Source organism: Pipistrellus hanaki (genome assembly GCF_964339955.1).
Source record: "Pipistrellus hanaki genome assembly, chromosome: 8".
Lineage (NCBI taxonomy): Eukaryota > Metazoa > Chordata > Mammalia > Chiroptera > Vespertilionidae > Pipistrellus > Pipistrellus hanaki.
The window spans coordinates 36,616,512-36,632,549 of NC_140510.1; the positions used below are offsets into that span (position 1 = coordinate 36,616,512).

Below are 16,038 nucleotides of genomic sequence, written 5' to 3' on the forward strand. Positions count from 1 at the left end.
AAGCACATTTATGTTTTTCCCCCCTGTAATAATAGTTAAGCTGTGTAGCACTATTGAGTTTCAAACCAGTGTTTCATTTTGCAGCACTATTAAGTTTCAAACTAGTGTTTCATTTTGGCAGTAATTAGTCATTAATAAATGCAAGTTCTATTAATAGTCAATTTATTTCATGTAATTGCCTATTTTTCCTTTCTTTCAAAAATAGATGTTCAAGACAGAGTTCCTTCTTCATATTCACAGGGAGCAAGACCAAAAGAGAACTCAATGAGCACTTTACAACTGAATACATCATCCACAAACCACCAAATGCCTTCTGAACGCCAGACTGTACTGTGCTCTAGGGATTCTAGAAGAAATTCTTTAAGATCAAATTTTTCTCCAAGGGAATTGGAGTCTCTCCAAAGCAATACACAGCCTGGATTTTCTTATCTTTCAAATAGAGGTGAAACCTCAACCATAAGCAGTTCAGATAGGGTTGGTTCATCTCAAAGATCATTTCAAGAATCTTCTGACAATGAAGGTAGACGTACAACAAGGAGATTACTGTCACGTATAGCTTCTAGTATGTCATCTACTTTTTTTCCACGAAGATCTAGTCAGGAATCCTTAAATACAAGATCATTGAGTTCTGAAAATTCATATGTTTCTCCACGAATTTCTTCACAGTCTCGTAATGCAGCATCAACTTCTGACGTTCTTGATAATAGGGCATCTGAAGCTTCTCAGGGATTTCGATTTCTTAGGCGAAGATGGGGTTTGTCATCTCAAAATCATAGCACTGAGCCAGATTCAGAAAATTTTAACCAAGAATCTGAAGGTAGAAATACAGGACCTTGGTTATCTTCCTCACTTAGAAATAGATGCACACCTTTGTTCTCTAGAAGAAGGCGAGAGGGACGAGATGAATCTTCAAGGATATCCACTTCTGATACGCAATCTCGATCTCATATTTTTAGAAGAGAATCAAATGAAGTGGTTCACCTGGAAGCACAGAGTGATCACCTTGGGGCTGCTGCCAACAGATCGCAAGCACCTGCAGCATCCAGCAGTGCTGCTACAGGTGGCTCCATGTCAGATTCGGCTCGCAGTGGAAGAAACACAGGAATGACAGGGATCCTTCCTGGTTCTTTGTTTCGATTTGCAGTCCCCCCAACACTTGGAAGTAATTTGACCGACAATGTCATGATCACTGTAGATATTATTCCTTCAGGTTGGGGTTCATCTGGTGGAAAAAGTGATAAAACTAAAAGTGCACCTTCAAGAGATCCAGAAAAACTGCAGAAAATAAAAGAGAGGTAAATTTAAATACCAATCTTAAGCCCATAAAGCAAGAGTAGATTAGAGAAAAAAGTATTTCTAAAATTTTAGGCTTCTTATAACAATATCTAAAATTTGTTTCCTTTAAATTTATGGTAAGATATAAGCATTGATAGAGATTAAATGCATGAGAATAATGGAAGTAGGCACTAAGGTGTCTACTATATCAAGAAATGATCTAAAGATTATTTTTAAACATAATAATTTAATAAAAAAAAATTTAAAAAAAGATTATTTTTAACCAGATTTGGATATAGAAGCACACAAAGATAAAAATCTTTTAACACTAGTCCTTGATGGACTAGTGCTAAATTGGATTGGTAAGGAGGCCTAAGTGGTCATGGATTATTAAGATGATTACTAAGATGATTTATGTACTATCTGTCATTCTCAACTTATCTTTTAAACATAAAATTATTTACACATTTTTAGTTTTGTTTTTGAAGTCCCAAGTATATACTGAATATTATTTTAATATATTGTGTCCATTTGATAGACCAGTTTAAATTTCAGACTTTTAAGAATCTTTATGCCAATCTTTTATACAGTTGAAGTTTGCTTAAAAATGTCTGGTATAAGTGGAAAGGTGAAAGATCAGAGATTGTAGAACCAATTGGATTATTAATTTTGTCATATTAGTTTTTTCATCTAGTAAAGTAATTTTAATGATGAAATGGGATAGGGTAGTACATATATATGTATAGAAAGAAAAGACTATGTAAAGCTAAGGTTACAGAGTTTTGTTTGTGTTTTTGTTCATAAAGGCCTAAATGTTCATGTAATTTGGGAGGAACATAACTTTTACTATCATTTTAGATAATTTTTTTGTACTTTTAAGAAGAAATACATTCAAAACTAATTCTGGGAATAAAGGAAACTTCACATGCTTTCTGAAATGTTGGATATTGGGCTACTATGTTCCATTTTTCCTTATAAAGGACCAATTGTACCATAAGACTCATCCTGCTTTTAAAATTTCTGATTTTTCCTTTCTTGGAGAAAGATTTACTCTGCCCTGATAGTATTAATTTTAACATTATTGTAGCAGCTCCCTCTGATTGCAAGCTGTCTACTGAGGAATGTAGTTACCACTATTACAGCTATTATAACCAATAGTTATAAATATTTCATGTGCCCACGTAAGGTTAATTTGAGTGCAGTGATGTAAGCAGCATGTTAATTTAGTGTTTTCCAGGGAAAGACATTAAGCTGGCACCATCCTCTCTGGTTAGATTAAAAATTTAAAAATTTGTTGGTTAAAAAAAAAATTTTGTTGGTTATTTTGCCATAGAGTTTGTGTGTATGTATAACTCTTTATTGAATTTTTTGCTCATGAGGATTTTAAGACACTACATTTAAATTATAGTAGTTCCCTCTTACCTTCAGTTTCACTTTTTGTGGTTTTAGTTACTTGTAGTTAACTGTTTCAAAAATATTAAATGGAAAATTCCAGAAGTAAGCAAATTCATAAGTTTTATGTTGTATGTTTTTCTAAGTATCATGATGAAATCTTATTCCACCTGGCTCTGTCCTGTTCATAATGTGGCTCATTCCTTTGTCCACCCTGTACAAACAGTACAAAAAGATACTTTGAGAGAGAGACCACATCACATTACTTTTATTATAGTATATTGTTATAATCACTGTTTCATTAGTTGTTAATCTTTTCTTGTACCTAATTTATAAATTAAACTTTATTCTAGATGTGTGTGTAGGAAAAACATAACATATATATAGGGTTTGGTACTGGAGATCTTGAAATGTACTCCCTGCATATTGGGAGGTGGGGAGGCTATTGTAATAAGAGTAAAAAAAATTTAAATTTCCCAAGTAAAGGATAATTAAAACAATGAACTGTAGAAAGTTAAATCTAAAGGTAAAACAAAAATTGAAGTTGTATATCTGGTTAAACCAGGGCATGAGAGTTACCTAGCAGCTGTATATCTATTCCTCTTTTCACACATCTACTAGTATTGCTAAATTTATTGTGAACCAATATAATCTAGATTTTATTTCAATAACAGTTTAATATTAAGTATAATCATTTTACTGAATACCTCTTTTATGCTAGCAGTGGACTAAACCAATAGGGATTTTAACAAAAAATTAATTTCTTATTATATAGCTATTATTCTACATTTAAATGATTCTACATGTCAGCCTATTAAGTAGAGTACATAGGTTAATGGAAACTGCTCCACACTTAAAAGCCTACCCAAGAGAATTTAATATCATAATGTTGGGGATGGGGTAAATGGAGAATTTTAAAATCTATTTTGTTTTTTCTGTAATTTAATACAAAAAGCTTACTGGTATTTTGTTGTTTTGACAATATGTAAATGGGAAGTCACTAGGCTGTATTTCTTTAAGGCATTCAAGTTGTTTTAAAAGTTTTGGGGAAGATGAGGGGTGAGGTGGGATTGAAGTAGTCTGTGATTCTACAGAAATGAAAATCTCTCAGGGATACTTGTAAAGTGATTGAAAAATATGGAACTTAAACTAGTACCAAAGACAAAATTACTTAAATCATTTGAAGATAAGTAATAGGATAGTTTATTTTATTTACCTTTAAAGTATTTATTTTAATTCTCATTGTTACAGTTTTTCATGGTGGTTGCCATTTATTGTTACTGTTGTTTTGTCCTAATCAGAGAGAGTGGGTAGAAGTAAAAAAAAAAAAAAAAAGAAAAAAGAAAAAAGATACTGTTTGCGATTATATATGACTGGAAATGACCAATCAGGATTAGCTTTGAAAAACTGGAAATCTGCCCTTTTTTTCAGCCTCCTTTTAGAGGACTCTGAAGAAGAAGAAGGTGACTTATGTAGAATTTGTCAGATGGCAGCTGCATCATCATCTAACTTGCTAATAGAGCCATGCAAGTGCACAGGAAGTTTGCAGTATGTCCATCAAGAGTGTATGAAAAAGTGGTTACAGGCGAAAATTAACTCTGGTAAGATTTAAACGTTTTTGTGTATTTTATTTTCACAATTTTCCCAAGAGATGTATGCATGAATGCATCTAATTAACAAATCATTACAATTGTCAATTTTATATTCTTACCAGTGTCTTGTTTTTTGAAGCAAAAACATTAAAATGCATTAGTCTTATATCATAACTTTAGTTTATACTACTATTTTTTATGTTCCATTTACCCAATAGACAACTTACTTCATAGTTTACCATGTAAGATCCTTTTGAACAGATTTGTTTCTAATGCTATTGTCTAATGTTGTATAGAAATAATGATACTGTAGAGACTCATTTGTTTCTTGAGTAAGTGCCTGTTGTGAAACCAGGCACAGTTCTATATGTGAGGTATAGAGTGGTAAACAAGACAGAGGAGGTACTTGCCTTATGGGGTAATATTGCATGTTATGGGGTAATATTGCATGTTAAAGGAATGACTTGTTGAGGTGATGACATTTAAACTGAACAGAGAAGAGCCAGCTAATCCAGAATGAGGGCAAGAGCATTCCAGCAGAGGGAACAACTAGTGCCAAGATTTTAAAGTGGCAATGACTTAGGACTGAATGAAGCTTGCTTGGACTATAATTAGTGGGCAAGGAAAGGGGTGATACATTTAAAATAGGAGAGACTAGCAGAGGCTAGCTCATTTAAGCCTTCAGAAGCTAATGTCTGAAATTAGATTTTTATTTTAATTATGAGGGAAGCCACTGAAGGGCAGTGGAGTGAAATGATCTTTTATTTTGGCTGCCATGTGGAGGGTGGCTCTTAGGGGGACAAGAGTAGCAGTAGAGAAGCTAACTAGTAGTCTATTGTGGCAACTAACCAGAAATCTGTCTTATAAGAGAGAGGTGGTAATGGAGGCGATACAAATAGGTTTTTGTGTGTGTGTGTATTTTGGAGATAGACTTGCTGGTGGATTGGATATGGTGGAGTGAAGGAGAAAGAACAAATAAAAGCCTATATTTTTGTCATGAGCTGCTAAGTAAGTGGTAGGTTTATTTGCTGAAATAAAGAAGACTGGGAATTTAATAAATTTGGGAAAGATATCAAGAGTTTTGTTTTATAAATATTATGTATGAATTGCTTATTAACCAGATGGAAATGTCAACTGGGCAACTTGCTAGACAAGCTGGATATTTCACAGGATATTAGCACTGGGAATTACAATTTTGAGAATCATAAGCACATACATAATACTTTTAGTATTGGGATTAAATTAGGCCATTTAGAAAAGAGCAGATATCCAAGAAACTAGCCCAAGACAGAGCCTTGGGACACCCAAACGTTAGCGGGGGCAGAAGAGATTTGAGGAGCAGACTCAGTCTAGTAAGAAAAAAAGCTTAAAAAATAAGAGTGTTGTGCAAGCCGAGAAAAGGAAGTGTTGTTTTAAGGAGGGTGTAATCAACCCAGTCAAATATACTACCAAGAGATATGAACAAAGAAATGACAATTGAGCTATATATATATATATATATATGTGTGTGTGTGTGTGTGTGTGTGTGTGTGTGTGTGTGTGTGTGTGTGTATAGAGAGAGAGAGAGAGAGAGGGAGAGAGGGAGAGAGATGGGATCCAGGGCACAAGTCAAGTAGTTAGCCTTTAATAGGAATTAAGGTTTTAAAAAAAATTACAAAAAGGCTAGAAGGATGTTGATCAGTTGTTTAGGTAAGAAGATGCTTGGATTGCTATATAATTGCTTCTGTTTTCTTAGTTAAGGGAGGTAGTAAGGTCTTCAGATGGTTAGGGGACAATTTTAGAGATTTTGATGTGTGTGGAAAATACCATTCTAAGGTGTTTTTAGGAAGTATCAGTTTCATAAAAATCAGTGACCATGAATATGCTTCTCAGGTGATATAATTTTATTCTTTTTCACATTGTTATTTATTTTACTTTATTCTTTTATTTATCTTTATTATTGAAAGTATTACGGATGTCCCCTCCCTCCTCTCTCCTCCCTTCCCCACCCCACATTGACACACTCCAGCCTGCACCAGCCCCCTCCAGGCCTTCACCACACTATTGTCTGTGTCCATGGGCTGTGAATATATGCATATAAGTTGCCCAGTTAATCTCTCCCCTCTACCCATAAGCCCTGCCTTTCCTCCAAGATTTGTCAGTCTGTTCCATGCGTCTATGTCTCTGGATCTATTTTGTTCATTAGTTTATTTTGTTCATTAGATTCCATATCAGTGAGATCATGTGATACTAATCTTTCTCTGACTGGCTCATTTCACTTGGCACAGTATTCTCCAGGTCCGTCCATGTTCTCTCAAAGGGCATAAGAAATCCTTCTTTTTTTTACAGCTGCATAGTTTTACATGGTGTAAATGTACCACAGCTTTTTTTATCCACTCATCTACGGATGGCCACTTGGGCTGTTTCTAGATCTCAGCTAATTTAAATTAATGCTCCTATGAACATAGGGGTGCATACATTCTTTCTGATTGGTGCTTTTGGTTTCTTAGGATATATTCCTAGCAGTGGGATCATTGGGTCAAATGGCAGTCCATTTTTAATATTTTGAGGCAAGTCCATACTGTTTTCTATAGTGGCTGTCCCAGTCTGCATTCCCTCCAGGAGTGTGTGAGGGTTCGCTTTTCTCCACATCTTTGCCAGCACTTGTCATTTGTTTATTTGTTGATGATAGCCATTCTATAATAACATGTATGAGGTGATACCTTATTAGCATTTTAATTTGCATCTCTCATGATTAGTGATTTTGATAATTAGTGATGTTTTTCATATATCTCTTGGTCATCTGTGTGTCCACTTTGGAGAAGTATCTACTTAGGTTCTTTGCCCATTTTTAATTGGTTTGCTTGTCTTCCTTTTGTAAAGTTGTATGAGTTCTTTATATATTTTGGAAATTAACCCCTTATCAGATGTATCATTGGCAAATTTTTTTTTAATTTTATTTTATTGCTTAAAGTATTACAAATGTAGTACATATATCTTCTTTTTTCTCCCAATTGACCTTTCCCTAGCCTCCCCTATCCCCTGTCGCATGCCCTCATCCCACCGCACCCCCCAGTGTCTTGTGTTGGCAAATATGTTTTTCCATGCAGTGGGTTTCCTTTTCATTTTGTTGATGGTTTCTTGTGCAGAAAGGAGCTTTCTATTTAATTTTTTTTTTTAAATTTTTTTTTGATATTTTATTTATTTTTTACAGAGAGGAAGGGAGAGAGATAGAGAGCTAGAAACGTCGATGAGAGAGAAACATCGACCAGCTGCCTCTTGCACACCCCCTACCGGGGATGTGCCCACAACCAACGTACATGCCCTTGACCGGAATCGAACCTGGGACCTTTCAGTCCGCAGACCGACACTCTACCGCTGAGCCAAACCGGTTTCGGCAGGAGCTTTCTATTTTGATGTATTCCCATTTGTTTGTTTTTTCAATATATTTTAAAAATTGATTTCAGAGAGGAAAGGAGAGAGAGAGAGATAGAAACATCAATAATGAGAGGGAATCAATGATTGGCTGTCCTGCATGCCCCACACTGGGGATCAAGCCCGCAACCCAGGCTTATGCCCTGACCAGGAATCAAACCATGACCTTCTCTAGTTCATAGGTCAGTGCTCAACCACTGAGCCACAATGGCTGGGCCCATTTGTTTATTTTCTCCTTAGTTTCCCTTACCCTAGGAGATGTATCAGCAAACATAGTGCTGCTGCCCATGGTTTCTTCTAAGATTTTTATGGTTTCATGACAGATTTAAGCCTTCTGTCCATTTTTAGTTTATTCTACTATATGGTCTAAATTGATGGTCTAGTTTCATTATTTTGCATGTATCTGTTCAATTTTCCCAACACCATTTATTGAAGTGTCTGTTTACTCCATTATATGCACTTGCCTCCTTAGTCAAATATTGAGCAATTAATTGAGCATAATGGCTTAGGTTGAGTTCTGGGGTCTTTATTTTGTTCTAGTGATCTATATGCCTGTTCTTGTGCCAGTACCAGATGTTTTGAGTACTGTGGCTTTGTGATATAGCTTAATATCTGGTATTGTGATCCCTGCAATTACTGTGGCTATTTAGGGTCTTTTTTGGGGGTCAGGAGGGATTCTGTATATGAATTTTTGGAATGTTTGATCTAGATCTGTGAAATCTGCTGTTGGTATTTTAATAGGGATTGCATTAAATACATAGATTGCTTTGGGTAGTATGGACATTTTAATGATGTTGATTCTACCAACCCATAAACATGTTATATTTAGAAGCAGTTTTTAGATGCCTGGCCACAGCCACAGATTTGAGTTCAGGGGGGTTGAGATCTTTTTTCTTTTTAAATATGTTTTTAAATAGAGAGGAAGAGTGAGGGAGAGAAACATCAATCAGCTGCCTGCCTTCTGGGAATGCCCTGCCAAGAATTGAACTGGTGACATTTTGGTGTTTGAGTCAACTTCTAACCAACTGAGCCACAGCAGCCAGGGCAGGGTTTTAGGGTCTTTACCAACAAATATGATGAAGGCAAGGGTATTTGTAAGGCCATAATTGTGTTTATAGTAATTAAAATCCGGAGGGAATAAGTATATCAGAAAATGGATAGTGAGAAAATGGTAGGGTCAATCTCATTGCCATTGAAGAGAATTGCCAGATTAGGTGAGTTAGAATTATGAGAAATTGTAGATACACAGCAGGAAAGGTTACTTAAAATAGAGATTTAGGGTTAGTGAAGTAAACTGTGATGACAGGGCCAAGGGTATGACCATACAATTGGTAGTTGTGGTGGGGAAAGTAATACTGGAAGCAAGGATGTTGAGGAAGTCAGAGTCAGAAGTAAATGGTCTATGTGGATGTTGAAATAGCCTGGAATAACTTGGTAAAGAAGAGAGAGGCAGGTGTTCAAGTCATTAATTATAAATATCTCTCTCTTCCCTGTCCAGCTGTCTGGTTCCTTGAGTAGGGGCAGCTGAGGATTGAGAAAAAGAAAGAGACACAGAGCTAGAAGGAAAAGGTTGGGCCGGGTGGGACAGCTGTCCTCTGATGGAGAGACAATGACCCAGAGCCGATATAGCATATTTATTTTATACAGCAAAATACCAGGAAGTTTTACTAAAGCCTAACACAAAGGAGATTATATGCATTCTTGTAGTTTCTTTGTAATTGTCACTTCTGGGTGAGCCCAGATAATCATGTTTGTTCCTGGTGCTTGGCTGGATTTAGGTGATGAAACCCACCCCCTGGAACCTGAGCTGACAACACATCTGCCTCTGGCAAGGTGTGTTTCCAGAGCATGGCTCTGCCAGGCACCAATGGATTCAGATGACAATCAGCTCAGGGACCTTTGCCAGGCGCTCTCTACAGTTAATGAATGAGGAGGGACTTGGAGGTTCAGAACAGCAATAGGTGTTGCGAGTCTCTTGTCCAATTTCCTGGTTTTGAGGTAGAAGGGGGTTGTGAGGTAGAAAAAGGCTGCAGAAGAGGTAGGGGACACTGTGGTTTAGTCATGGAGTTGAATAGACTATTCAAAAAGAGATTAGTTATTAGAAGAATTTACCATGAGTACCTCTGGTAAAATCACAAGTGAGATAGCTACATGTACCATGAGTACCAGAGCACATAGTGAAGTGACTAGTAGGGTCAGAAAGATGAGAAATTAGACCATATATGTAATGGTGTGCGATTGAAGGTCTGATAGTGATACCTTGGAGATATAGGCCAATAGGTATTGACTTTTGATAGCTTTAATTTTAATAATCTGGAGAATTCAGGTAACCTGTTGAAGCTGGAGATTATGAGACTACTAGAAATCATTTTTCCTAAAGCCAGGTAGTAAATGTCTTCTTGGGGTGGGAGTCTTATTTTTTCTTTAAAGCTAGCCTGATCCCAAAGGATGGGCCATTTCACCTACAGCTTCTTCTTGGCTGTATGGTTTTATGACAGCCTCATAGACTTTATTAATCATTGTGCTGGAGTGTTACTAAGATTAAATGAGTGCTCAGCATGGTTCTTGGCACTTAGTAAAGGCCTAGAAATGTTAACTAGTCCCAAAATGAAAAAACAACGTGACTCACTTTTTAATACATTTGCAATGAGATTGTTAGTGTTGTATATATAGGAAAACAGATAGTATAGTGTATTGTTTAAAAACATTGGCTTTTTGAAGTTAGATGAACCTAGATTGGAAAAATGGCTCCAACACTTAACTATAGAATCTTGAGTAAGTTTTCTTAATATTGGTTCTCGACCCTGGCTACTGATCAAAGTTATCCATTGAAATTTTATAAAATATGGATGCCTTAGATCCACTCCTAAAAGTTACTAAGCAGGTTTGAGGTGGGTCTTAAGTTCCTTCATAATTGAGAAAGTTCTATTAATTGAGTAATACTTCCTTGTAGGCTTATTGTGAAGGTCACATGAGATGAAGTTTATAAATAGTTCCTCACAGTACTGGGCACATGGTAAATACCCAAATGGGGTATATAAGGTTATTAGTACTTTTTAAGATAAGTACTTTTAAGAAATGATCAAGTGAATATAAATATCTCAAAAACTGACCCTTTCTGATAAATTTTCACAAGCCTTTCTTATATTTATTATAGAGACCCCATCTGGTAGAAGATTCATTCTGGTAGAGAGTGATATAAACAAATGAAGTTGAGTACAATTTTAGGCAAATGTCAGGGCCTACTGAAATGTGGTAGAAAATAATGCTAAAAGAATGGGTTAAAGAATGTTGGGATAAATGAGTTTACTCCTGGCTGGGTATGGCCTTTTGAACTCCTTCTGCAAATTATTTATTCCATAGAAGAGAAAAATGAAGCCTTAAGATGTGGAGTAATTTGTATTGAATGATCTCCAAGATCCATATTTGGTGATCATCATAGTTTTCCTGCTTCTGAATCAGAGAGTAGTTTTAAGAAATTCCTCATAAAAGAAAGCCTTCTAAATGCCTTTCACATTGTTTATATTCTCTATCAGGTCACATTATGGTCTTAACCTGATTTTGGTTCAGTGGTACAGTTATAGTGACTGTCTTATGTAATTTGACTTAAGCATATTTTTGAGACAATATAAACAACTTATTACACCTCAGAATAACATTCACTTTTCTTTTAGCTATTTTAGAGAGAATGTATGTAAATTACTACTGCTGTCTTGGAATCTATGCCAAATTTTATTACTTACTGAATTGTTGTTATTAAATAGCACTAATTCTAAGTTTTATGAGCTCTTTGAATACAGGAGTTACTAATTATTCTTTTTCTGAATCTATCGATATAATATTGCACATAACAAGCACTCAACAGATGCTAGTTGAATAGAATTTGAACATCTCCCCGGTTACTCATATGACTTCCTTTAATTTTTTGACCATTTCCCCCCCCCCCACCCCCCCCAATTTAAAGCCCTATCTAAAAGCAAATACAGTAGGGAAAATGGCTTTATGTTTAACTAGACAAGACTGCTACCTACTAAATTGGAACCAGAAGTTTAAGAGTAATCAAATGTTGCATGCATATGAGACAAAAGCTTTTTTAAAAAATTGTAGTAAAATATATCACAGTAAAGTTTTTCATTTAAACGTTATTAAGAGTGACATTGTGTGTATCCAGAATGTTACGTGATCATCATCATCTGTTTGCAAATCTTTTTTTTTTTTTTTAATATATTTTTATTGATTTTTTACAGAGAGGAAGAGAGAGGGATAGAGAGTTAGAAACATCGATGAGAGAGAATCATCAATCAGCTGCCTCCTGCACACCCCCCACTGGGGATGTGCCCGCAACCAAGGTACATGCCATTGACCAGAATCGAACCTGGGATCTTTCAGTCCCCAGGCCGATGCTCTATCACTGAGCCAAACCGGTTTCGGCTGCAAAACTTTTTTTTTTTTTTTTTTATCACTGCAAACTTTCCATTAAGCAATAATACCCTCCTCTCTCCCCTCCCCACCACAATCCCTGTTAACTTCTGATTTACTTTTTCTGAATTTGCCTATTCTACACATTTCATATAAATGGGATAATGTATTTATCCTTTTTGTACCTACCTATTTTGCTTAGCATAATGTTTTATGTTGTGGCACATATCATGACTCGATTTTATGACAGAAAGGAGCTGCTTTGATCTGGACAAAAGTGGCTTTTTTTTTTTTTTTTGCCGAAATTGGTTTGGCTCAGTGGATAGAGCATCGGCCTGTGGACTGAAAGGTCCCAGGTTTGATTCCGGTCAAGGGCATGTACCTTGGTTGCGGGCACATCCCCGGTAGGGGGTGTGCAGGAGGCAGCTGATCGATGATTCTCTCTCATGAATGTTTCTAACTATCCCTCTCCCTTCCTCTCAGTAAAAAAAAAAATCAATAAAATATATATATTTTTTAAAAACTGCTGGGGATGGGAGTGAAGATCGAGAGTGGGTTATTTCAAACCCAGCTCTGTCTACCTCCCATTCTTTAAAAAAAAAAAAAAAAAAAAGTGACTTTTTTTTTTCCTTCCTAACCTAGGGAGGGCACATTCCTTAAACCACAGATGGTCTTAGGTATACATTGTCACATCAAAGATACTAGTCTGGGTATATGCAACTAGTTGTTTGAGATACTATGTTATTAAACATTGTTTTAATGCCATCTTGCTGATGTACTGAAGGATGAATGCGGAAGTGCAGATAGCATTCCATTATCAGCTTCCCAGGATCAGTAATGTATGATTATCTAGTAGAAAAAAAACAGGTATATAAATAATGGGTGGAGGCTTAAATACCATAGAGTAGCACCTGACACACACTCTAGGTATTGGCTGATTGCTATTTTAGGAGACATGACTAGTTTATGACAGTAATCCAGTCTATGTCCTAAGCTTAAAACTTAAAGGAAAATTTAAGTTTTTCTGAGTGCTGGAACATGATTAAAACACCAAGCTAAGGTTAACTTGTAATGTACTGTTTCTCCAGGTTCTTCCTTAGAGGCTGTGACCACCTGTGAACTCTGTAAGGAGAAGTTACAGCTCAACCTGGAGGACTTTGACGTCCATGAACTGCACAGAGCTCATGCAAATGAACAAGTTAGTATATTTTCCCTTGTTGGTAAGTGTCTCTTCTATGTTTAAAGGACAACTCTTGAAGAAGAGATTTAAAACATGGTCAGAAAACTGGCATTAAAATAATAAAAATAGTAAGAATGTTCTTAATATAATTCTCTGTTACTGCATTAGGGATTATAATTTTTCTTTATTTTTCTCATAACTTTTTGTCACTGAAAGGTAAATAACCAAGTCACAGGTTTTAAATTTAGATAAAATATATTATATGCTTCCTAAAAAAACCTGAAAATAATAAAAGCATAGGAAAGTGGTCCCACAGTAGCACCCCAGAGATGTCTCAGTTACAAATGCCTCTGAGTGCTGGAACATGATTAAAACACCAAACCCTGGATTTGCTTCCTATTTCTGTATTTTTTATGTTAGGCTAGTTTTTTATGCATATCTGACCACATGTTCTTACTATCCTTGTTCCCTCTACCCTTCCCATTTCTGTCTTCAACTTATGTTGGACAAGTTATTTTATAAAATCTTTTATTCCAAGTTCACACAGTTGTTATTTTCCTTTAGTATTTGTACCATTATTGTCTAGCTATTATTTATATTATGAATACCAGGCCTCTTTGATTATAATATTTATTCAAATATTTTCTTCTCATTTCTCAGATTCTTTCGGTATGTGTTGATAACTTCTGTTTCCCAATAATTTTGATCACTAATTTTTGTTTAAGAACTTTAAATTTTTAAATGTTGAAATGATTAAATTATATAGTTAGAATGAAAAGCTTACTTAAAGGAAAATTTGGAGGGGTGGAGGTAGAGAAAAGATGTTAAAGGAGATTATTAGGATGATCCTAGAACTATACACTATCCAAGCGAGCTTAGCATATTTGTTATTACGAGAGATATTTGATGATGAGAAAATGCATGAATCCTTAAACACTTTTTAAATGAAGAGGTAATGGGCCTCCCTCCCCTTTATTTTATTGACATGAAGTTGAGATAACATAAAAACCACTTAAATTAAAGAATTCAGTGGTTATTTGTACATTTGCAATGTGCAACCATGACTTCTATCTACTTCCAACCCACTTTCGTCTCTTAAAAAGAAAATCGCGTACCCATTAAACAGTTTCTCCCCGTTACCCCCTTTTCCACATCTCCTGGAGACTACCGGTTTATGTTCTGTTTTTTGGAGTTCTCTGTTCTGAATATTTCATATTAATGGAATAATATAGTATGTAGTCTCTTGTGGAACTTTACTTTTAAACATGGGAATAAATGGATACCCCTGAAAATCTGATTAAATCCATGAACACGTCTTAAAAAATATACATAGACACAAAATCTGTATATAAGTTAAGAGATTCCCAGGTTCCTTGAAGCAGTTTGCTTACATCCAGGTTAAAAATCGACCTAGTGCAGCAGTCACCAACCTTTCGGATTTAACGAACCACTGCTGATTTAGTGAATGAAACATTAGGCAGTTGTAGTATAGATGTTACTCCAATAGTAATTATTGTTATTCTCTAATGAATCAGTTGTCCAAAAAAATACATTTAAGCAAGAAATTTTCTTAAATCCCCAAAGGAGTCTCTCTAGACAACTGGGCATTGGTACTTATTATTTTTTTTTTTTTTAATATATTTTTATTGATTTTTTACAGAGAGGAAAGGAGAGAGAGAGAGAGAGCTAGAAACGTCGATGAGAAAGAAACATTGACCAGCTGCCTCTTGCACACCCCCTTCCGGGGATGTACCTGCAACCAAGGTACATGCCCTTGACCGGAATCGAACCCGGGACCTTTCAGCCCGCAGACCGACGCTCTACCACACTGAGCCAAACCGGTTTCAGCGGCATTGGTACTTTAAAGAATGGTAGAAGAGTATGGAAAGATGGAGTAATGCAAAAAAATATTTTTTTTTATTCTCAAAATGAGAGTAGGTTTCAAAGGATGGTTTTTTCCTGCCATTCTTCCTTCTCTAAGTATTCCATGGTGTCTCTTAAAGGTGTTTTTGGCTTTTCAGTTAAACCAGGAATGTTTGTACTGTTCTCCAGTGATTTCAATGATCCATATCTTAAGTAATTTGGAAGTGTTAGGAAATAGGTGGAGTCATTGCTAGGAAAGCTTCCTGGCTTTATTCTTTGTTCTTTGTGAATCATAGATTCTGGTGGCCTGACAACCACACCCCATTTTAGATGATTAGTTTAATCTTAATATAGTTTAGTATTTCATTTCCAGTGGCTTCATTTTTTTCGAGATGTTAACCATTAACATTTTTTAAGTTTTATGGGTATATAATTTTTTTGTAAGTTAAAAATAAAAGTAATTAAGTGAAGCATTTAAAGAAACATTTAATAAATCAATTTTAAATATCATTAGTGCTCTAGAATCTGATAACTTGCTGAAGTTGGTACTAATAATGTATAGTTCTTAACTTGCAGATTAAGTTACCAAAATGGCACAGCTTATAGATAGCTTGCTATATAAAAACTGTTCAGATTTTAAAAACACTATATGACTTGTAGTCTTAGCCTCAAAACAGTAGAATAGTTTGGAATCAAAGAACTATTTGAGCAACAGTTACTCTACTTCCTTTTCTGTCTTTTTATTTTTTATTACCATGGCCTTTAAATTAGTTGTATTACATAAGAATCATTTAACCTATCAGAATAGGTTTTAGTTATATAGTATATATTGAGTTAGCTGTAGATAAAGTGGTAATTTTTAAGTAAATATTTACAGTCATTTATGCAGTGAAAGAGCTAATG

The 16,038-nt window shown here is 35.4% G+C and overlaps 1 protein-coding gene across 11 annotated transcripts in view; it reads left to right on the forward strand.

Annotated features, from left to right (window-relative positions):
- The window catches only part of MARCHF7 (membrane associated ring-CH-type finger 7), a 37,978-nt gene that overhangs the window by 15,903 nt on the left and 6,037 nt on the right, over positions 1–16,038 (forward strand). For all 11 annotated transcript variants that reach the window (XM_084891529.1, XM_084891525.1, XM_084891530.1 and 8 more), the window contains 3 exons: positions 206–1,295; positions 4,099–4,268; positions 13,181–13,290. In XM_084891529.1, coding sequence (XP_084747655.1) covers positions 206–1,295; positions 4,099–4,268; positions 13,181–13,290 — 1,370 coding nt within the window. The remainder of the gene's footprint in view (positions 1–205; positions 1,296–4,098; positions 4,269–13,180; positions 13,291–16,038) is intronic.